This window comes from Pieris brassicae, chromosome 8 (genome assembly GCF_905147105.1).
Source record: "Pieris brassicae chromosome 8, ilPieBrab1.1, whole genome shotgun sequence".
Classification (NCBI taxonomy): Eukaryota; Metazoa; Arthropoda; class Insecta; order Lepidoptera; family Pieridae; genus Pieris; species Pieris brassicae.
The window spans coordinates 11,998,872-12,023,469 of NC_059672.1; the positions used below are offsets into that span (position 1 = coordinate 11,998,872).

Here is a 24,598-nt window from a genome sequence, read left to right on the forward strand (position 1 = left end):
TATTAATATTAATGACAAAAGCCCAGATCAAACAACATCAAGTTGTTTATTTAGTAAAATCAGCTTGGTTACGATTTATAACTTGCGAAAGGAGCCATAATATAAGAAATTAGTTTAATAAAAAAATTTATTTAATTAAATTTGAATTCAAATTAAACTTTTATAATGGCGAACAGAAAAAATACAAAGGATTCTCTGCGTATGAGTTTCGGCTTTGGGCGTCGACCAAGCGTCAAACAAAAAATGGTATGTAATTTTACGTTAGATTAGTAAGATGGAATCTTAAACTGAAATCATCCCTTTAATGCCAAGTATAACTACAGTACAGTTTGAATACATTTTTAAATACTACCCATAGCGACACTTTACTTAAATCGGAACTGGAAATCATTGGTAATGCAACACTGAACCAATTGAATACATGAAAATATATTGATTAAACAAGCAAACATGTCTATATCAAAACCTGTTAAACAGGTAAGAACCTACCAACCAACGTACCAGTTAAAACCAAGAAAACATTTCAGCACCGAAGTAGTTGCGAAAATATTAAAACGTATTGTTGATTCCGAATTGGAGGAGATAGAGTATAGTGAAAAGGCGGTTCCTGACCTCTGCTCTAGCTTAGCTGAAAATATACGCAATGCGGTTAAAGAAGAAAGTTATGACAGGTATTATACAAAATACTTTGCATATTTAAATAAAATATTAATGAGAATTTATCAAATTTACCAAAGGCGTGTGGTTGTGGTCAGTAAGAAAACAATCTCTTCTTAGATTACCTTTTATTATTTATTAAGCTTATTTATTTGTAATAGCGAATTTAAATAATAATAAAATAGATTTAAAAAAAACAGACTTTTGAGCTAATTGTGCGATGTGTCTATAAATGACACAAAGGTGACATATAGCTTAGTGTAAACATCAACACAAATGTCAAATGATTGAAATGTATTATAAAGTTTAAACGAAAACCGTTAAAGTAAAGCTTTAAAAAATGATATACATAATATTACCAATGCTAGCTGGGGCATCGTTCACTTCTTGTATCTACTGCTTCTGTTGCAAAAGATAAATTTAGGATGTGAGTAATATTCAATGACAAAATATCGCGAAATTTTGTAAAGTCAAAATGAAATTGTGTCTTAGCAAGACCTAATCATTGTATTATTATTTAAATATTCGCTTATAAGCGATAAATGGCTATACGCACGCACTATCTCCATCAATTCATAGAGCCTATCTATAAGGTAACGACGGAAGCATAAAAATGTGTGCGTGAACAAGTGTGTTTGTTAAATATTGTACACACGAAAGAAGTGAAACTTCTCTTTGACCTTATTTTTCGAATCTGATTTGATTTTTCGAATTTGATTTTCCTATATCATATATAACTTACAAAAATTGGTTAAATAAAGTTAAATTAGATTAAGTTTTACAAAAGGCTTTTATTATCATAGACATGAATACAAATAATACAATTATTTCATTTTACTTTATTACTACTAAGATTATAACAGAATTTCATTAATTGTAATAGCATCATTGTTATCGTTATTATATATTTTGGCTTCGAATCTCTTCGAATCAACCGTGGTAGGGACAAGAAAAATATGGCGCGTAACGGAATAAATGTGACGCGTAACCGAAAAATGTGACAGTATTTTTTTTTCAACGCCGATGAAGAAATGTCACTTCAAAAATGAGTTGTTCTAATTAAATACCTCTAGTAGAGTCGCAGTTTGCGCAATGGTACTGGTCGTAGAACTTGAAGTAGAGAGATACATTGCGTTATTGCCATTCAGAGTATGACGTCATCGCACAGATTGTAAATTTAGCTGTAGATTATAGGTATAGCTTCACGTGTTGTTCACATGGTATTGTCAAGCAAAAAATGGCATAAATTTTAATTTGCAGATACCGTATATTAGTGCTGGTAACAATTGGTCAACGCCGACAACAAAGTGTCAACATGTTCCATTCATTCTTGTGGGATCATGAGCGAGATGCTTTTTCCTCATACAATTATGAAAACTGTCACCTCTATGCTAATGTTGTGGTCTATGGCATATACTTGGACTAAATTGGTTGTGAAGAAAATTTAATAAACTGAAGGTATTTTATTGTTTTTTTTAAAACTTCGTTATTTCCTGTTCCGCAACGTTCATTGTTAGTTTAGTTTTAAAGTTAGATTCGTTGATAATGTATATGGTTAGGGTATATCCAAGTTTCAAGGGGTTGACAGATAGGTATCGTGATCGAGGAGAGTTTATAAGCCTTGAAGTTTTATTTAGCAGTAGTGTAATAAGGACTTGCCTATTAAAAGAATAGTAAAACAATTAGGTGTTTTACTATTAACTTTTATGATATTTTTTAAAAATATTTGTGTAAACGGCATTGCAAACAGATTTTAGTACACCCATATGTAAAAAACGTGACATACCAGAGACATGTTCCAAAAAATCTTCTAATACAGTGAGATTGGAGGTATTGAATATCTATTCACAGATATCTAGATTATTTTTTTGTTTGACCAACGTGCTCATGTTTAGCAGTGAAAATGTATATATGTAATAAATATTGATATATTAAATTTATTTACTCAGACTAATAGCGGAATACTAAAATAAATTAATTAAGGGAATCGTGGCTATTACGGTATCCACGGGTGTGAAACACTGTGGCTATTACGGGTATGAAATAAAAGACTATTGTAAGCATTTTTACAGATCATACATATTTATTTATCCATTTCATATTAGATATCACACTGGCCCGCCCTTACAAAAATAAATGTGTAATACATAAAGACCCAGCCTATGATGTCTGGAGCGACCGCATCAACCCGAACCGGCTCTTTACAAATAATATTGGCATCAAATTCGATACTAACCTACAACAATTTGGACACAATCACAAAGACGCGGTCGCCCCAGAGCCGTGGAGTTACAAATATTCTTATAGAAGATAATTCTAGAAAACCATTATAGAGGTCGATATACACAAACTTTTATAATGTTTACATTAAAAATTCGCACAAATTTGACACATAAAGCGACAAAGTGACAAGAATACTATAGCTTTAAGGATTTGGTCCGAAAAACAAGCGAGTCGTATCCGCATACGAAACTAGCACCAAGCCACCGTACAATATAAAAGCTATCTACGTTTTGCTAATGATGCTTTCCATCTCACGAGCTTCTACGACCGACGGCATGGGATTGGATTCAAATAAAATTATTCAATAGCGCCCGAGCGACGTCATAAGTGTACATTGTGTGATATGAATCAATGATTTTTTACTTTTGACGATTATTTAAAACCGTGGTCGAATAGGCTCGCTTAAAATTTTCAAAAAGGGTAAAAAATTTATAAAATTCCTAGTCTGTCAGTGCGATGGCAGGTTACATTGAGCAGTTCCAGTAATACGCAAGAGAATAGCCTCGTTTTATTCCGGGGACCGGACACTACTTTTCAGCCTTTCCCATAATGCATCTGATATGTCACACCGAAGATATAGTACTGCGTACGATTCTATACTGTACATGTATGCCGGTTAATTAACCTTATCGCAGATATATGTTTTAAACACTAGTTATATCGAAAATGCAGAGTAATATTGTTATCAAAACATTAATATACATCGTGAAAGGGTGTAGATATGTGATATTTGTGTTACATAGAAAGCCTTAGAAGTTTTAGACTCTTTGTCTATAAAAATATAATTTAGGTATGAGTAATGATGCCACCGAGTACATTGAATTTTACATTACACATAGACACGAAAATTCGTCGTAGCCTCACTAGCCGTAGTTGGATGATTACGCTCTCTAAAATGAATTTTTAGAAAATAATATACAAAAGTCAGTATAAAAATATAATTGTCCAAGTTTCGTTTTGGCTATTAAAGTGGAAATGCTATGCAGTGTACCTCTCAAAACTAGACCTATTACAAAATATCACTCACCGTTCCGATTTTGTTTTTGATCTAGCAGGAGAACTGACCTAAAGAGTTTTGCAGAAGCTAGAGTAGCGAGAGCGCGACGAAGGGGCGGCCGGCGAGAGGGACCAGGGCCAAATTTTAAACATTTACTAATAAAATATTAAAGCTTAACATACATAAAGATTAAGCATCTCTGCATCTTATACAATAGCCTTTCAAAATAACCGCTGACGAAACTCCTAAAATTAACGTTAAAACTATGAGATGAAAACGAATAACGTAGGCCAGAGTTAAAACGAAATATAAAAATAAATTTGATTTAAATTAGAAAATCGATTGATTTCGCTGTACCGTTAATTATTACGTAATAATAAAAACGTGTAAAAATAAACTTAAATTGTACGTCAGTGACTTCTTGCAACATAATGTGACAAAAAATAACGAATAAAATATGTTTTTTTTCCACAATTTTTATTATTTTTATATAGAAGAAAAAATATTTGTAAAGTAATTAAAGAAAACCTCGTAGTCACAGATTACGTTGCAAGATAGTACAGGGTCATACTCAGACTTCAAAATGAAAAGGCAACATAATATTGTGGTGTCTAGCGCCGGTGTGCAAGCGCATCGCTAAAACGAGCAACACTAAAATAATAAATTGGCGGTGGTTTATCTGGTCCAGCTTACTGGGGAAACAATTCAGCTAGATTCCTTCTCCTTATCCTTGGACTCTGGAATCACAAAATACATTCAATTTCTAATATAAAAATAGCGTTATACTGTGGCAACAATTATTATTACTTAGATCGACAAACTACTCTTAAGAAAAGTGATCATAGAAATACCAACAATATCAAAGCCGAAACTTAAATAATGTATATGCATAGTTATAAAGCTCTGCATTTAAAATTGCAGCAAAAGCATCGACTTGTAACTGTGCACGCAGTACTTAAAATATAAAAAACCTCACTAAAGATAGCCCGACTTGTTTTTGACCAAGCTAGCTAAACGTACAAACACTGCAACCTTTAGATTTAGCCGTAGATATCCGAGAATTTTTGTTTCAGCCCAAATGCATTACTATCATTTTAATAGCTAAATGTAGATTAGGCTAAATAAATTTAAAAAGATCAAGCCAATTGAAAAAATAAATATAAAAATGCGAAGAGAAATTGTTTAAACCAATTTTGGCGTATATTTGGGAAGAAGTTTTGGTCCTATCTTGATATAAACTAAGGCGTTATAGTTTTAATTTCCGCATAAGCAAATCTAAAAGCTGCAATGAGGCTTCTCGCTGGAAGCCATTTATGTGCGCTTAGCCTGTGCGTAGCGTAAACCTCTTACACATAAGTGATTTAACAAATAGGCCTTAAGTAATGTGTAAAGGTTTAAAATGCAAGTGTTAAGATACAGCTTTGTTTAAAGCGTCTTATAACATAAGCGCGAACGATTGTTAAGCAAAATCTTCTCCTTCAGGTTTTTAACAAAGGTGTGTTGACAATATTTAATATCGCTATGAATACGTTTTAATAAAAATATTTCAATAAGTGAGAAAAATTTTCAACAAATGTGTAAGAGGTGAAAAATGCGCTCGATTGTAAATTAACTTTGCAAATATTAATTGGCAGTTTCTTAAACATACATAATTCTGCAATTGAGTATTTAACTCTTTACATATACTTAGAAATTTATATGTAAGAAAGAAAGCGCCAATATCAAAATCGAAGCGTCTATGCGTCTACGCATGCCTGGTCACAATTCGGCACTGACCTTCGTCGCTGTTACCGTTAGTGAGGGCCTCCTCACCATTTTTCTCTCCATTCTCCGCTGGCTTCTTCTCCTCCTCTTTAGTCTCTTTTTCTTTCTTGTCCTCGGAGCTTTCTTTGGCTGGCTTCTTTTCCTTGCCGGACTTGCCCTTGGCGGGAGTAGCGGGCTTCGGCTTGGGCTCAAGCGACGGGTCTAGCACGAGCTTGCCAATGTTCTTGCGGTCGTGCATCTTTTGCATAGCTTCACCAACCTTTAAAGCACAAAAATAAATAGTTTAGAATAGCGTCAGCACGAAAGTTGGCAGAGTTCCTCCTTCTAAGTGACAGCAATACAGTGTACTTACATCTTCCAATGCCCAGGTGGAGTCAACTAGTGGCTTGACTTTTCCTTCTCCCCAGAGAGTAAACACACGGTCTACAGCACGACGAACGTAATCAGCACGGCCGTGCTGGAATAGCAGGTGTCGGAGGTTCAAACCCGCCAAGCTCTTGTTCTCATCAAACAGCTTGATTGGCGACACCTTGTCCACTTGCCACCACTGAAAATATGGATTGTATATTAGATAGATTAAACATTAGGGAAAAAAATTGTTTTAGAAGTATCTCAAGGGGATTTTTCATTTACTGTTAATTATTATGTTCGTCTTTGTAAAGTCTTTTCAGCCCTTTTCTTTGTTAGCATCTTGTAAACCTTCATAAAAATTAAAATAAACAATATACAAGATGTAGGGTAACGACGAAGTTATGTTGTCGCTAGGGTGTTCTTACTAAATCACATTGCTGCCAGATTTATAAGAAAAGAGGCAGTAGTGAAAGCGTTCTACATCTACTACTACGTCTCTTGCAAAAAATGGGGGAACAGCGAGAATTATAAATAGAACGCGTCACAAATCCTAGCTTGACTCAACATTACTAATCCTGTAACCTCAGTCATGTAAGCATTCACCACAATTTCACCCGCAACGCAACTGTTGCAAAAACGTTGACGTAATAAACGCATTTCTATCAGTAACGAGTTGGATTATGTTGCCATTTCCGTATTAATACGGTTTCAAGGGAATATTGTTACCGGCGTCCGCTCATTGTTAACGAATTCGTATTAACACTGTTATAGAATTTCGCAATCTAGGGCATTTCAAATTTTACAATAAGTATAATTGCTTATTGTTGGTTAGTAATAAAAGTTGGTTGTATTAAACAATAGCAGTCACATCAGCAGCAGGATAGCAGTCTTGGCCTATTGGTTTTAATTTGTGACTCTAATCCCTGCTTCGAAAGATCGAACCCGGCTGTGCACCAATTTACTTTCTGTCTATGTGCGCATATAAACATTCGTTCGTTCGGTGAAGAAAACCGTGCCTCATAAGGTCAGTGTCTGTCACTTGCTCGCCTAATAGAAATGATCGGAACAGATACAGAAATCTGAGGCCCTTGAGGGTTGTAGTGCCATTGGTAAATAAACAAAGGTATCTAAATATTTACTAACGGTTAGTTAAAATAGTGTGGTCGTCATTAATATAATATAAGTCTCAAATAGCTTTTCCCGTATTTGTCACTTTGAAAATAATTAAAAACTCAAACGATTTGAGTACAATATTATTTGAGGCTTTTTGCCATAATATTATATAAATTTATTCAAGCAATGCAAAATAATCTGCAATTTTATTTAATCATATTACGAACGAAACGTCTCAGTTTGTGTCTAACTGAATCTTAACAACCCCACTGTACACCGTAATAATGTTTTAATAATAAAGAAGAATTTGATTTAAGCGATAGTTTTGTTTGCATTGTCAACAATCAGATTAAATTAGCCACTCACCGCGCGCGCAGCACTGAAGAAACTCTTCGTCTCGCCGGTCACGATGTTAGATGAGCCTGCGATTAAGGGACATTTTATACTTAATTTATTTTAGTACTTATAGACTAAAGTTTATTATATAATTGATAGATTAGAGCAGTGTTGGCCTAGTGGCTCCAGCGTGCGACGCTCATCCATGAGGTCGTAGGTTCGTTCCCCGGCTGTGCACCAATTGATTTTCTTTCTATGTGCGTATAGCATTAGCTGGAACGGTGAAGGAAAAGATCGTGAGGAAACCGACTTGCCTCAGACCCAAAATGTCGACGGCGTGCGTCAGGCACAGAAGGCTGATCACCTACTTGCCTATTCGATTAACAAATGATCATGAAACTGATGCAGAAATCTGAGGCCTAGAGCTGAAAAGGTTGTAGCGCCATTGATTTTTTAAATATAATTGATAAAATACTTTAAACTATAAAGTATTACAGGTTTGTTAGTTTAAATGGTTACTGCTAACTAGTTTAACTAGAAAACAGGTTTCAGGAAGTAAAATACGGAGTAGATCAGACTCAGGAATTTAAAAAAATAAGGCATCTTCACGTCATTACTATTGGGAATGTCTTTTTCTTACAAGATCTTTAACCTATAACTCGTTTATTGTAATTAGGAATTCCCATATAAAATTAACTTTCAATTACTATTTCATATATATTTAATTATAATACAAAAAATAGCAGAAACTATTTAATTACGCACCGTATAAGATATACCGTCCCATCGACTTGAGAAGCGAATAACCACGGTTGCATTCTTCACCGCAAAGGCAGTCCAAAACAATATCCACACCATCAGGGCAAATCCTAAAATTAAAACATAATATAAATATACACTGACACTTAATTGATATCTTTATTAAGAACCAAGGACATTTATCACGTCAACACGTGTTTAAAATTCCTTGAGACAATTTTATATTCAATCAGTGAGACTTATCGTTATAATTGTATCGATTAAGTTCCACAACCACGTCCAACACATCTAAGTGTTGAAAACGTTTGTTTATGTTTGGATTGTTTTTAAAAGCTCCAGATATAAAAATATGTTTATCTACAAGAATTAAATGCCGCGCGGCTGTTACAAAGCAGCTGCCCTAACAAACGAGTTATAGTTGCTGCAATTAATTTAGTACCAGACGTATTTGGACCTTGACTTTACTATGAGACGTTCCCTTTGGATAATGACTTGTTTAGGCATGATGATCATTAGGGATCTAACTAAATTGGTCGCTCACGAGACGATATGGGTGGGACAGAAATATGTAACACTAATAACGTTCAATTAAGAAAGCATGGGATGTAGAACAATTGGTTTATTTGCCTTTGGAACTTATGGGAACGTGCATCATATATTTGGCTTACACGCCGTTATTAATTATTCAAAACAAAGAGCGCTTGGTGTTATGTAAACAATGCTGTTATAGGGTTATAAAATACGAATTAAGTAAAATAGGCGATGCGTTACGCGAGGGGAACAGACAATAATATCGAGGGCGTCTTGAAATCGAAAGTATAACGTGAGAACTGAGAAATTTCACGCTCTCCTAATTAACATGAACACATGACAGAGAAGTCAATATTTATAGTTGTAAAGATTTCAGAAATATGCACTAAGGTGGAAAGGGCCGAGGTTTATTTTTAGCGGTGATTTCAGCTCCCTTCATTTGGTGTTCGCATTACAATTTTGAAATTAGATGCGGTATGAAATATGAATCACAAAGAGATTAAAATGTCTGGCTAATTTTTTGATGCCAAAAATAAAAACGACAAGTGCACAAGATGCTAATTATTTTTTATCTACATCTCATCAAAACAAAATTATACACTACGGATATTATGATTTTTAAAATTACTCGGACCTGAACCAGGTTATAAGTTCAGTTTACAATGGCCCGGGTAAAGGCCACCAAAGGTCAAGTTAGGTTATGAGTATAATTCCTTGTTTTCATAAACATAGCTCAATAATTGTTATATATATTTTCCAAGGCAGCCCATTAGTCAACTCATTTAAATTATAAATTAAATAAAGATTAATTTATTCATATTGGAAATTATTCAGACTTATAGAATCAATATAAAACAAAATTAAAGTCTAAATTTACATTAAGAGTCTTGTTTGTGTAACATCCAATAGCGATTCCGTCATCAGCTCGCTGGCACTATTGCAAGTTACAGAGGAAAGCAGGCGAAAAGAACTGGCAAGAAACTTTCCGCCACAACAGCTACTTACTTCCTGACTTCGCTAGTGTAGTCGCTGCCTCTCTCAAGTAAATGATCGATGTTGTTGTTATTCGCTTTGAGAGCTTCGTGCTTGCTCTTTGAGCATACTCCGAATACGGTCACATCGTCAACGGTTTTCGCCAGTTGAGCTACAGCTTGACCCTGTTGAAGAGATGACATCAATAATGAAACCCCTACATATCGGTATACATTACTGTCTTATATTTTTAAGGTTGAAAGTGACAACCAAGCATAACGCATATCAGTATCTAGTGTCCACCCTAGAAAATCAGAAAATTGAATATCGAGGCTCAGGCCCTGTATAAAACAAAAGTAATACGCCAATGCTTTTATACCAAAGGTTTTGTTCTGCTGAACTAACGTAGTATCGGGCTAAATCAACGAGTGTGTCATAATGTGAAGATATTTATCAAAATATATAGCCTTCATAAAAATATTCTTACAAACAAAAAGGCCTGAAATTATTTTGCCAAGCTCAGCACGTCCTGTTAAAATAGACTTTATATCATGTTACTCGTGCCTTTCACATCTAATATTACACTCGAAAGCATAAATTACATCAAAGCTTTTCGTGTCTAAGTAGATTCGTAAATATAGTCGAGTGGTGATCTAACATAGAACAGTAATAATAGTTATTTCGCCCTTGACTGAATATTTTCAAAACCCGTATAATTGGACCCCACCCATACACGCTTGGGGCAATCGTCTCGAATTACCAACAGTTCATTGACTTTGAGGATAATGAATGATGTAATTGACGGAAGAGCATTCCACACAAATATTTCTCACCTAATCCAGAGCATTAGACTGTTAATTGATAGTGCACTTCGCTAAATTAGCCTCGGGGCTTGGTACATACAATAGCTTAGTAAAACAGATAATACAACATGTAAATGGTTCGATTTTCAGTGAAACATTGTTTCGGTTTATAAGGTGTATTGGTGTATATGATCATAGAAAATTTTCTGTACGCAGTTATGTTTGCAAATGGCCACCACTTTATCCCTTCAGAACATCTCTGAGTGGAACATCTTTATAGTAAACACTAATATCAAATCGTATACCAGCCCTAGCCAGCGACACTTATCAAAAGGTTGGTAGGTCTAAGTTCCGACATTGCTATATATATAGTTCACCTGTTAGCGCAAATATTCGCCGTTCAGGGTCAATGTTACGAGTTTATTTTTATAGAAACATTTGTTTATACTCGATTCTGTTTAACAGTACATGCAAGAGTTAATTTTAAATATATTATGTAAAATGGGTTACTAGGAGCCTCTATATATGTAAAGGTATTTGAGAATCATTGATGCGGAACTTTATCTAGTCTAGAGGAAACCGGCTTGCCTTAGACCCAAAAAGTCCACGGCGGAAGGATTACCTACTTGCTTATTAGATTACATTACGACAAATGATCATGAAACAGATACATAAATCTGAGGCCCAGACTTAAAAAGATTGTATCGCCATCGATTTTTTAATTTTTTCCTATAGGAATTACATTATGTTCTATCACTTTTATTCGTTACTAAATAACTACCTATATTTGTGGAACTAATATAAGACGGGCTGTTTCCTAGGAAAGGAGGCTAGGTTATTGTCAACTTAACACAATTATTTTTACCCCGAGAAACACTCTAACGGGTTCAACGATTTAATAAAATTATATTTATATAAATATACTTGTTTATTTTATATTTGGAAATAAAATAATTTAATTCAACAGGAAGTAGTATATTACACGTTTCTAAGTTGTTGCAAAAAGCATTGGCGATTTTGAAGAGACTCAATCGTTAAACTGGTTTTTAATTGAAATAACGACACTGTTACTTGAACTAGTTCGTACTCATATAACCTCAAATAAATAAATAATAAATCGCTCACGCAATTGTTGTTTTTTTATTTTAAAAAATGGAAATCAAATCTTGGGAGGTGAGTATGGTGCCAAGTTTTTTTTAATTTTTTCCAATATTATAAAAAAAATTGTTGTTCATTGTATTATGGTATTTAACGGTATTTAGAATATTATCTTATACTACCGGACCCGACAGACGTTGTCCTGTACACAAGTTGAACAAATAATCTATTTGTAAATCTAAACCATTCTCGAAGTCAATTATAAACACAAAAAAATTATCTGTCCAGCCTTTTAGGAGTTAAATTAATACACGAATATGAATATATATAAGGTCACAGTTCTCTGGTTAAACGTATTTATAACTAGATAATGATCGCGATAATAACAAATCCAAATAAAAGCTTGAAATTATAGGAAGCTAGACTTTCACTTAAAAAAAAATAGGAAACGTTAATGGATTGTCATATTAAGTATTTCGTCGACGATTGAATCACTCTTTTGAGAAAACAACTTTTATATTACTTACCTACCGACTTAATGTTTGAATTGTTTTTTATATTGTATCTTTCGTAAGCTTCAAAATATTGGTGTAAATTAATACAACAGTGAATCACTATTCAAACTACAAGTAAGCCTCTGTTCGGACGCATATATCATGCGTTTAATGAAGTATGAAGCTTTGATTGATTCATCTTTCATAACACGATTAAAACACAAAGGACCCATTGATGCATACAACAGATATTTAGACATTAAAGGGCTTCGAAATGAAGGCCTCACTGAATATTAAAACCTAATATATCCAGTAATTAAGCAATTTATCTTTATTGGTATATATAAAGTAAAAGTTATAATATAATTACAATAATGTACCTATATATTTCATGTACAAATAACATTTGCCAATGCCAAGTAACATGGAATTCGAACTAACTGAGTAACTTTCTTAAAAGTTTTCTCTTTTAACCCTAAGAAATGTAGTAGGTTGTAAAAGTAGGGAGAACATATTACGAGGCAAGTCATTGAGTTCAAACCCTATAGGTATACCACGACAAACAATATTAAAATACTCACCACGCCACCACCAGCGGAGTGGACAAGAAGACTCTTGCCAGGCGTCAAGTTGGCCATCTCGAAGAGGAGCAGATAAGCCACCACGTAGTTGGTTGTGATAGCCACGGCATCCAAGGCCGACATACCCGAGGGCAGAGCGTACACATACTGTGCTGGTACAGCAACCAGCTCTGCCCAGGCACGGTACTCCGGAAGAGCGACTACTTGGTCTCCAACCTGCATAACGAAAATATGTGTAGTTATTTAACCATTTTTATATATCAAAAATAAGAAAAATCATAGTCTAACAAAATTAGCTTAATTTCCGAAACAAATCAAGTTTTGGCATCTGTTTGATATTTTATCAAATAAGATCCGTTTTCTGTGGCTACAGGTTGCCGCCATTAATGATTCCAGTTATCAAACTTGCTATTTACGTCACGGGCATTAGCTACTAGGCCTAAAATAAGTTAGGTTACGAGGTTACGTTTCAAGTTTTACAGTTAAATATCGTAGTTAGCGATAAAACATAAAACTATATTTTTATTCAACTCTACAGTACAAAATATTTATGTATTTTAAACACCTTATTAATTTTAATTGAACCTAATTTATTCCGACATAGTATATCTTTTTATAATGTAATGAATGTATCTTTCAGCCTCAAATAGAAATTACTTCCTTTAAACAAGGTTAATTGGTAACAAATTATTGGAAAATCTAATATTAGTTAATTAGAAACTGAGAAAACCTGTTATTATTTTAAATTGCTTTGAGTCACTCAAATTAACAAGATCTGTTACTTATAACTAGTTTATGTTTTCAACAACGGCTTAATTATTATTATTCCTTCTAGAAACTAGACAATTTAGTGGAACTAAGTCGGTTTAGAAACAAAAACCATCCCATTGTTCATTGTTAACGGCTAAGACCAAAAACCGTGATTTGAATATGACCTGTAATGGACCCACGAAAAAAAATAATGATGTTTGAGATAAGTGTAGGTTGTCGCTTTTATCAGTGGTCAAACGTGGGAACCCTCAACCCTCAGGTTGTCTCTTTAGATCTGTGCAGTAAAGTGGTGGGTTTTGTGTGTACTCGACAGAAATTTTTAATGACTGACTGAAGTAAAATGTCCAATTGTAATACCAGTAGTAATTATTATGATTTAGACAGATTTAATCTACTCCCGTGGACTTTTACGGGTAATTTTCATCATAAGGAATCTGGGGGTCAATGTATGCTGAACGTGAAGTCAGTTCACATTTAAACAAAATACTAATAATTACCTATATTTATTAAAGCTTAGCATCTTTAAAACTTTTTACCTTGAAGTTGGTGACGCCTTCGCCAACCTGCTCGACTTCTCCAGCACATTCAAAACCAAGGATGAATGGGGTTTTTGGCGGTGAGTCGATGGCACCCTGTCGCACAATCAGATCTTGGAAGTTCAGGCCACTGTAACAAAATTTAGTTGGTTAGAAGTTAGTGGTGGAAGAGGTATATTGCGTGGTATATTTTCTTTATTTACAACTAATTGCAATGGCCGCAAAACTGGATATTTTTTTTATGAATCCCTGGTAATCGACTCCTGCTCTCGCTATGTATGTATTAACCACCAACAAAAATATATCTACAAACAGGCTCGTAAATAGACAATAGTACGTTAAGTCACTAAGGAGTCAGGACTTTTAGTTGTCAAGAAAAAAGACTAATCAAAATTGTAACTAAATCTTCGTCCCATTTGCATTCCGCTTTATTTGGGACACACTAATTATTCCCCTTTAAACAAACCAAATTAATTTCAAGTTGTATATTAACTTAAGTGTTAATTAAACTTGATTTAATTATCTCATTCTACAAAGGATTCGATTTCAAAGTAAAGGTTTTCGCAAGAGGCAACAGATGGTGTCCAGTTATTTTTATTTATCACAGTCAAGTCATGGATCCGTTTTCACAAACGTCTAATCGAGGAATGTTTGGAATGCGGTAGCGATTTCATTTGTGTACACGAGTTGTACAAAGGATGTATATGTCAACTTCCATATAGAAACTGTGGACTAAATATTTTAATCAATAATTGGGTTAATTAAAATCGTATCACGTCCATGCACTTGTAGGTGAGAACTTTGCAATAGTCATACACTTGAATGTGTCATCATTTGTAATATTCCACTGAACCTCGAAACTAACTATTGCCTATATGCCTGATACTTCTTTATAGATGTCATTTACTAGCCTATACTGTAAAGTTATCAATGGCGCATATAGTTGTCTATTATTGTATTTTTAAATACACACATAATCGTTAAAAATCCTACAAATACTATTGTTTATCTACAAACTAATCAAGCAATGTTTTTATTCATTTCCCGTTATAAAAAAACTAAAACGGTACAATAACGCAAGTATTTAATTTGGAACATAAAAGTTTTACGAAATGCGCTATTAAGATAACGATGGTTTAAGCAGTCATAATACTGAGACCAGATGTCTTGCGTTGCAAAATACATAAAAATACATATGTGGAACTCCTATACTTAGCAATATATAAAGAACTTTAACCTTCAGTGTTATTTTAACAAGTTCGAACACTTGTATCTACTTGGCGTCTCCAAGTATTTATAAAGTCTGAGCATTCATTTTATAACGTTAGTTGATTTGTATATTTGTAGTGAATTAACTCAAAAACTATGTATGGACCAATATTTGGCGCTGAAGGAAATTTACTTGAGCCGGTCTAGTGGTCGGAGACCAGTAAGTCGGTCTAGGTACTGCGGGATTGACACACACAATTACCTACGGGACATGGAGCGCTGGAAGTTCATTTCGGCCAAAACAGTCTTTGGATCGCAGAAACAGCGGAGTGAATTAGTGTGAAAAAAATATGAAACTGCTTATAAGGACTGTAAGGTTGAACAAACATAAATCTATGGATTTTCTGTTACATTGTATGCAGTACTTTACATATAAAGTGCATTTAAACACATACCCTTATAATAATTGTAGGCTAATGATTCGCGTCGATTGTATCTGCGTGTTACTCGCAAATAAGTGTAATTGTTTACGAATACGTGAGGGGGTTAACAATGTCACCCGACCACCGATCGATTTTGCGATTGTCTACCGTCGGCACAGTGTTATCAAAAACGCGAGCAGACAGGTCAATGAACGACTGAAATGTGACATTTAAATAATACGCTGATTTTGATAGTTCAAATCTATGATCATGTTTGACTCGCCCCCTTTTAATGTATATGCAAATAATTTCTATACAAACCTTGGTACATAGCACCAAAATTATATACTAAAGTTTGGGTGTCGAATAGACAGAGCACATTAGACTCCTACTCGACTCATAGATACCCGAATGATAATAGTGAGACAAGTTTTAAATGTATTGTAGTATATAATAGGTAATTCGATGTTTTTTGACGTAAGTTTTGATCAAGATATAAGCTCAATGAATAATACTAATACAAGACAACGATTATTATTCTACGTCCGACTGTTTTATCTGTGTCCAGACAACGCATCATGAACTTATTCGAGAAACAATGGCTCTGACGTATGACATTGTTTACCTGTTTTACATGATACAAGTTAACATGACGGTATCTGCTATTTAAGCGCAAATAATATGTGAGTGGCAAAATAACAATGGAAAGTTCTAATAACTCGATATCAATTGTTACAAGTATTGCATTCTAAGGAAGTTTTTTTTCCATAGAATTACGATTCGGTAAATATAAGTTATAAGTTAGTTTAGATTCATATTAAGTTTTACCTAAATGTAATATTTATGATATAGAAAAAGATCTCTGGCGCTACACCGTTGCTGATCTGGGCCTCAGATATCTGGCAATAGGCAGGCAAATAGGTTATCAGTATGTCACACGCTGTCGATTGTTTGGGTCATAGGTAAGCCGGTTTTCTCACGATGTCTTCCTTCGCCATTCGAGCGAATTTAAAGAGAATTTAGAAAGAAAGTCCATCGATGTCGAAGTCCACAGCCGTGGATTAAACCTACGACTTCAGGGAAGAGAGTCACACGCAGGTATGTTTATGATATATGTAGTTTTGTCTTAAAAAGTATGAAACATCATTGCAAATAAAAAACACATTTGAACCTGCTCATAATTCAATGAAAATGTGAATCATGAACAGAATTTTATCTTTGTATTAATATGACCTTAATCCTGTGAGTTACTCATTCTTTTCGTCGACATTGTTTCAATGTTTACACATTTCTTTATGAACTTGGGGTGTAGTTCGCTTTCCCCTCGCAACATAGTACAAGCCCCTTGATTGTGTATTTACAAAATAAACGATTTTGGTACGCTTCTGTGACTGAACATCATTCATGTTTATAGATAAATTTATACATCCAGTAAAATAAATGGGAAAATAATAATAAGTATTCAAACACTAGAAGGCACTATATAATGACACATTTGTAAAAACAACTTTATCTTTCTGCTAAGAATGAAACGTACACATATATTTACAGACGTACAGTATAAAATTGGATAGGCCATACACTCCGGAGGGATTCCAATCATAATCCCAAGGAGGCGCTTGATTGGAAACCGCAAGGAAAACAGAAGCGTGGTTGTTTGTCCCAGGCAAGCCTGACGCCGTACAGTTACAGAGAGCTGGAAAGACTTGGAGCAAGGTGAAATACGAGGCTACAGACCGAACACGATGGACTCACTGTAGACGCTCTCTGGCCCATGGTTTATAGGACATTAAGCCAAAGTCAAATCACAGTATAATATTAAGTTATGTATTATTTGAGATTTGAACAGTTTCAATTTACCAAGTATTCTATATAATATTACGCCTTATTGCGTCTTATGGAAAACTTTAAATATAAGGTCTCCAACCTCATTGTATGCGCGTACAAAAAATTTCGGTTTCAAGTTACATTATTATTATATTAATCAAATATCATAACCACAAGGAAGGGTAGACAGGAGACATTCCATATTATTTTTATAGTCAAGAAGTCTTTCTGTGCAAAATATTATAATCTAGTTAAACCAAGTGTTGGGATCCACATTATTACTTTTAAAAATACTTGTTTGACAGTTATAAAGACCAATTTTATTTTATAACACATTAACATAAACGGTTTCAATAAGACTCTTAACATGTGTTAAAGTTATATGTCACGTCGAGTTATATGTTACGTAGAGTTATGTTTTTAATAGATGACACAACGACAGAAGAATTACCTTATGTTAAGTGAATCCGCCAATGGACACTCGCCTGCCAGAATACTTGCCAGTGAATTGCCGGCCGGAATTTGTATTCTGACTTGATGTGAATAAATTAATAACATCGAGTTTATATCTGTCAAAGTAGCTTAATTAAAAGTAAAATAAAGACACAGTACTGTCATACAATACGACATTAACTGAACTAGATACTTCACGCTGCTAAAATATAAAACTCGTATCTTACCAATATGGTAATGGCTTCGTTGGAAAATAACAGGAATCCATGGAATAATTTATGTTTGGAATTTCATCCCAGTTAAGCCCGTTCAAACCTTTTTATTCACAGCGTATAAACGCTACCTGGCAATGTTCAATTTCTATCGACTTTATGGACAGGCAGGTAAAGGGTATTAAAAGTCGTTTAATCCCGATTAAGGACGGTAACTTTTACATTAAATTTTTTATTACTAGGTAGGTATTGTTCAAATCTGTGACTATGAAGGTAATTGCAAAGGCTTTTAGTTAATGTCGACACTAAATATACTCTGTTATTAAAAGTGTAAACACAATTTACTTACTGTAATAATAAGTAGGAATTAAGAAAATATAAAAAAATACACGCGCAAAGTTCTTGCCTCTCTCTTATACTCAGTTTCAGAACAAACATTAGGTCTAAGTATGACCTTCGAACGTTAAATCCTTTACTTTTTAACATATAGTCCCACTAAGCCTCGACTTCGAACCTTACCCTTATATGCATAACAATTATAAGTGCGTACTTAACCCCGAGAAATATTTTAATTAAATTAACATTGCAAGTACGATATATTTTCGATTGTTTTACAAAAGGTACGTAAACGACGACGGGCCATTCAACCCTTACTTCAATTTATTAGACGTTTCGTGTGTAAAGTCAATAGGCAGTTCGTACTTTGAGCCGTCTGTTTGCGTGCCTGAATATCCTTGGATTAAATTGGCCTTGGGGTCAATATAACCTCGTATCCCTCAGCCACTATACCGGCATTACTGCCGTCAACCTTTCTAATAAATTTCCCTCTACGAATTAATGGCAGCACTAGACATTAATCAACACAGTTTACAATATCTAGAGTCGTAATGTAGCAATAATTTGGAAGGATTTAGAACTGACGTTTTACTCACTGAATACAATTTTTTACAGGCATTAAAATTAAAACCTAACTAAATTGCAGTAAGACCTACAATAACCAAATTACAAAGGTAAGACGAGTCGAGTCTTGTGCTAACTACTCCCGTATGTCGTAAAATTTCTATTTTAAGTCGTATTTGTATAGACTGAAACGCAAACAAATTTCCACCCTATCTCACATAGAATAAAAAATTTAATAATTTATAAAATACTGTCTCATCAATTGTGGGCTTTAGCCTCATCAAGTATATTTCGTCATTTGCTATCGCAATCTATTTCGTACTTCTTACGTCCAACTTCGAACACCTATTGTTTCGAGATCCTTGACAACTCCATTCCACCAACGCAGCCTCGGTCTACCAGGTTGTCTTTTGCCACCAAGTTGTTCAGAAAGGACCTTGGGAGTCGCCATTCTGTTGACCACTTAAACCTGTTGTATTTTATGAATTGTATGCTTCTGTTAAAATGTAAAAAGATAGTGCCGGCGATTTGCTTCTCCGATTCGATTCCTAAGAAAAGCCTGAATTAGTAGTTATTTTATAAACACGTAGTTATAGTTTTATTGCATGTAAATAGAGATGTGAATGCATGATCTGTATACGTAACAAAGGCAGATAATGTAATTAATTAATACGATATAATTCCAATCACGCAATCCGAATAACTTTCCAGTTTATTAAGCAACATCGAGAAACACTGGAAACATTGCGTATCACCATCAATAATGTATAAATGTGGATGTATTATCACCCCCAGTTCAGGGTAATTTGTAATTGCATCGGGGTTGAAATGGCGTCCGTCGGCTTGGCGTCAGTTGTCGCGACGTGTCGTGATCAAAGCGTCATTTGTTTAGATATACATTTGTTTAAATGTATATTAGGTAGTATTTAGAAACAGCTTACCAAAAAGCAATGTGAAATGGCGGTAACTTATGAGTAATAGTCGCATTGACTTTCAAACTAAGTAGCTAAGTTTGTAACGAATTTCGGAAAACAACTACAGAAATATTATAGAATTATAATCTACCCACATATATGATATTCGTATAACATAGCCTAGGAATAAAATTCTCGGTGACTGTCTGTCGTTTTTAATCCAGTTAATTGGCATCAATTTAGATGTCAACTTGGAGCTTTAAGCCGGTACGAGGAATAACTTCTTCAAGAGTCACAACCGCTATGACTAAAATACCATGCGAGGACTCATTCAACTAATGGAACTCATTGAAGTCTTTAGAATAATAATGCGAGATCTGTATTCTTTCCACGGACTAGGTCTTAGACATTTTTATGGAATTGTTATGATTTATGGATCGTACTAAGTGTTACTCAACCGTCTTGTGTCACGTCAATCCTTGTTCAAAGCCTTTACCCGGTGTACTGGGTTCGATTTCGAAACAATTGCTTTGGAAAACACTTGGTTATTTGTCTTCTACAAGAAAGATAAAATACGTGTTTTTTGTTTAATTACAATTTAATCCTAGGTTTGAATAATTATTAAATAATTTATACTTATATTATCTATAAAAAGATACTACTATTTTAAATATATTCTAGTCAATATTGCGAATATATTTTCATAATAAAAATGTATTGAAAGGATAAATTTTCATAAAATTTTGTGTATTATTTCCCGTTATTTCATACAGAGAATTGGATTCTAGAGAATCTCGGCAATTGTGTTCACGCACTACTCGGAGATGTATGTGAATCAGTAATTAGATAATGGAACAAAATATCTAAACAAGACCATTTAGTATGATTAAGTTTGGCGTGTGGTCAGTACAAGCGTACCGAACGGAATTTCCTGCTTTGCGTGTTGGCTGACTCATTTAAATTCTCGCCATTCACAAGGTATACATCGACGAGTGAACGTACTAACTATATCAGTTTATCACGAATACACTTAGTTTCCTGTCGATAAATTATTTTAAAACACTAAATTGTGTACTTGGTTTTCAAGGAATTAGTGTTACAACTTTGTAGTGAATTGCAATTTAACATTTCTCACGTGCTGGGATGCGATAGCCTTTATGTAATATCAATACATTTTGAGGCAGGTCTTTGTTAAAAAAAAGAGCTTAGAGTTGGAACTTCGTTACAATAAATTGTACTAGTTGCTCGGAAGGCATAACACGTTATCAGTATTAAATTAATTATTAATCTATAAACAAATCGGGATGCCTGTATCGACTTGTGTTTGCCAGCTCGGGATGTACCAGTAAGAACTACATCCAAGTAATCCAAAAATTCCAAAACAAAGTGCTCAGGGCACATTCTCCCTGGTACATTTATAATAACGACCTTCAACGGGACCTTAATGTAAAGGACGTCACCAAAATAATTGAAAATAATTGCTGGAGCCTACCAACAAAGGTTCCACCAACACGTGAATGTCGAGGCTAATCAACTTCTTGAACCTCGAGCCTACTGAGAAGATTGAAAAGGATAAAACCATTTGAATTAATGTTTATGCACGTCAGTCTTAACTCCTAACCCAGTGAAAAAATAGAAGACAGGAACAGAGTGTCTTTCCCTTAATAGATACTGTAAGTAGGGTTATTGGAAACTATCTTATGGTAAATATCTGATTTAAATTACTTATAAGTCTTACGTTAGGCTAGATCATAGTGTTCCATAAAAAAAGATTTTTAGGCAAAGTAGAATGATTATCTACATCTGCGGCTCAACCATGCCCCTTTAAAGAGACGTTGATCTATAAAAAACGGGAAAATACTTACTTAAAAATATGTCGCGTGAGTAGTTTTTTATGTTAAGTACACGTCGATTCGAACGAATAGCGTGACTAGACCATTTAACTAAAGAATTTAGGTAACCCATTACAAAAACTAACTGGGGCAGTAATCGTATGGAATCCAAAAAGCAATTAACTCGACCGAGCTGGATCAAAGTATTTTATTTAAATAACGGTTGCATAATACTTAAAATAATATGATAACAATCTCTACGCGTTTAAAATATATAAAAAAAACTAATATTTTGTGTTCCACCATTATGAGACGAAACATAAAATGTTGACATTATATGTAACTGTCCCAGGTAATTTAGACATTTAGTGTCTATTATATGTAAAAATACAAAATAAAAAGGTTCAAAACAGCACGTAGGAAATAACATATATATTATAAACAGTGTTAACGGGCCCCGCACAATCCACAGGAACTAACCACAAATCTCATTGTCAGTGCCATATTATCAATAATATTGGTATTGTCTGTGACGTAAATTCTTGATGAGTTCATTAAGGTTTGATTAGATATCGATCAATAATAAAATGAAAGGAAACAGCGCGGCAGCATTTAACGTAGTGAAGCTAAGTAGCCACTTATGGCGTTCGGATATTTTACGTCCGGGTAGCGGTAATTCGATACTCTTAGGTTATGATCATATGATAGTTTCCCATTTCAGAAACGTATCCTAAGAACACACAGAAAGAAAGTAAGACAATGGATTCGTGATTTACTTACGCAATCGTATAAGTCATCTATCGCAACAACTTTATCAATTATACGTATTTGTAATAATATATCTAAGTATAGTTATAATAAAAATAATTAAAAGAAAATTAAAACAAATGTAAAAAGTTTGGTCCCTGTGGCAGCATATTTAACGCTGGCAGCATTTCCTCGCTGTATTGCGATACATATTCGTTGAGCGAGGAAAGCACCAGCTCTGAGTTCATCGGTACTATCTACCAGGTGACAACCTAAATCTTTAATTTACGCCTGAACACTTGAACCCTACGGCCCAAGAGTCTCTACTCTAAGTAATAGTTAATTAATGAGTGACAATATAAAATAATGTTAGGATTCATTGTTGTACTTAACATCGAAACTCAGTTAAAATATTGTGTTAAAGTGACCGTGTCACCGTGACCACGCACGCTGTAAAGCATGCGAAACGTCGGAAAATTTTAACTTTAAAATTATGTAAAATAATTATAAGTTTATAATAATACAAATAGCCTTAATCCGGTAAAAAAATGTTTTCTTTCAATGTTTAAAAGCTATGTTAACAAAAGACAATACTAAATTTATATTATCAAAATAATTGATAAGTAATTATACCTATAATAGACAACCCTGAACTGACCACGTGCGACTCGTCACACACTAACTGTAATGTGTTAGGTATTTATTAGGTGTGTGCTATGAATAGTAAGAAAAGTATTTAATTTGCATGATATGGAATGTTGCTTGAGGCTTTACTTCCGATATTGGCCACGTGCTGCTCACTCATTACTAACAAATTCCTAAGAATATACTATGTTATTAATTATAAGTCCATTGTCTCTATTCTATTGCGATGCGATTGTTTTGAGGCTTTTACGCTTTATATTATATACGATTTTTGAGTTTTTGACGTACGAAAGGGTGGGATTCAGAGCCTAAATGTACTGATTGGAATGGACATCCGTCTGAATCTTTGTTGGCCTGTCATTAAGGGTCGAATTAATATGAAAACCTTTTTTAAAATAATTTAATTATATTTTTCGTAATATGTTAAACTTTATATAGTCGAGCAGTGTTGGCCTAGTGGCTTCAGCATGCGGCTCTCATCCCTGAGGTTGTAGGTTCGATCCCAAGCTGTGCACCAATGGATTTTCTTTCTATATGCGCATAACATTAGCTCGAACGGTGAAGGAAAACATCGTGAGGAAACCGGCTTGTCTTAGACCGAAAAAATCGACAGCGTGCGTCAGGCACATAAGGCTGATCACCTACTTGCCTATTCGATTAACAAATGATCATGAAACAGATACAGAATCTGAAGCCCAGGCCTAAAAAGGTTGTAGCGCCATTGATTATTTATTATTATTAATATAGTTAATACATGAGTTAATGTGGGCATTACTCACGCTCATTGTATACAAAGGATTGGTCACTACAGTACGTTTTAATTGTCACAGGAAGCTCGCTTCGCTCCACAGATGGTAATATATTTTAGGGTGACTAAACAACCATAAACTTGACATAAAGAGGTATAAAAGGTTAAACGGAGCGAAAAATTTTAAAGCAACGCAACGCTTATACTTGGAGAAACTGATTGTGGTAGGTAACAAAAGATCACGTGGCCGTTCACCAACCAGATGGACCGGTCAAGACTCAACGTTTTCAAAAATGTACTCTGTAAAAAGAACGCTGGAAAGAAACCGATGGAAACAGATAGTGAGCACCAGATGTTTCCCTGCTAACACGACACTCGGACAACTACCGACTTAAGAGAAAGAGAGAGTTTTTATTGTTATTTCAATAGGATATTATGATCATTTTTGTGTGGATGTTATACAAACAGTAGCCCTTCCTACATTCTGTCAATCTCTAACCTGATTACGTAGATATAGCAAAAAGAGTTAATAAGTTTTTTAAGCATTTCATTCACTAAACAAATATTTTAAAGAAGCCTTTTCACGTTACTTAATATTATTATGAAACACAAAAGTTTAAAGAAGTATCAAGGTTTTACCGAA

The 24,598-nt window shown here is 34.3% G+C and overlaps 2 protein-coding genes across 3 annotated transcripts in view; one reads left to right on the forward strand and one right to left on the reverse strand.

Annotated features, from left to right (window-relative positions):
- The first annotated feature begins 51 nt into the window (after positions 1–51).
- Positions 52–2,123, forward strand: LOC123713263 (dynein light chain Tctex-type 5-like). The gene is made up of 3 exons (XM_045666857.1): positions 52–246; positions 478–671; positions 1,918–2,123. The coding sequence occupies exons 1-3, from the start codon at positions 166–168 to the stop codon at positions 2,081–2,083; spliced, it is 441 nt and encodes a 146-aa protein (XP_045522813.1). The 5' UTR covers positions 52–165; the 3' UTR covers positions 2,084–2,123.
- A 577-nt stretch (positions 2,124–2,700) lies between these two features.
- Positions 2,701–24,598, reverse strand: part of LOC123712929 (synaptic vesicle membrane protein VAT-1 homolog-like) — a 31,008-nt gene continuing 9,110 nt past the window's right edge. Inside the window, exons 2-9 of one of the 2 annotated variants that reach the window (XM_045666316.1) lie at positions 14,047–14,176; positions 12,740–12,955; positions 9,797–9,948; positions 8,267–8,370; positions 7,532–7,587; positions 6,054–6,248; positions 5,714–5,960; positions 2,701–4,674 (exon numbers count right to left, since the gene is read on the reverse strand). In XM_045666316.1, coding sequence (XP_045522272.1) covers positions 4,643–4,674; positions 5,714–5,960; positions 6,054–6,248; positions 7,532–7,587; positions 8,267–8,370; positions 9,797–9,948; positions 12,740–12,955; positions 14,047–14,176 — 1,132 coding nt within the window. In that variant the 3' untranslated portion in view covers positions 2,701–4,642. The remainder of the gene's footprint in view (positions 4,675–5,713; positions 5,961–6,053; positions 6,249–7,531; positions 7,588–8,266; positions 8,371–9,796; positions 9,949–12,739; positions 12,956–14,046; positions 14,177–24,598) is intronic. The other variant, XM_045666317.1, reaches the window with a different exon arrangement.

What these genes read in the sequence shown, in the direction of transcription:
- LOC123713263 (XM_045666857.1), top strand. Translation starts at nt 166, where the DNA reads ATGGCGAACAGAAAAAATACAAAGGATTCTCTGCGTATGAGTTTCGGC. An exon ending in CAAGCGTCAAACAAAAAATG is followed by an intron (nt 247 to 477) that starts GTATGTAATTTT and finishes CCTGTTAAACAG; the next exon opens with GTAAGAACCTACCAACCAAC. An exon ending in AAAGAAGAAAGTTATGACAG is followed by an intron (nt 672 to 1,917) that starts GTATTATACAAA and finishes TTTAATTTGCAG; the next exon opens with ATACCGTATATTAGTGCTGG.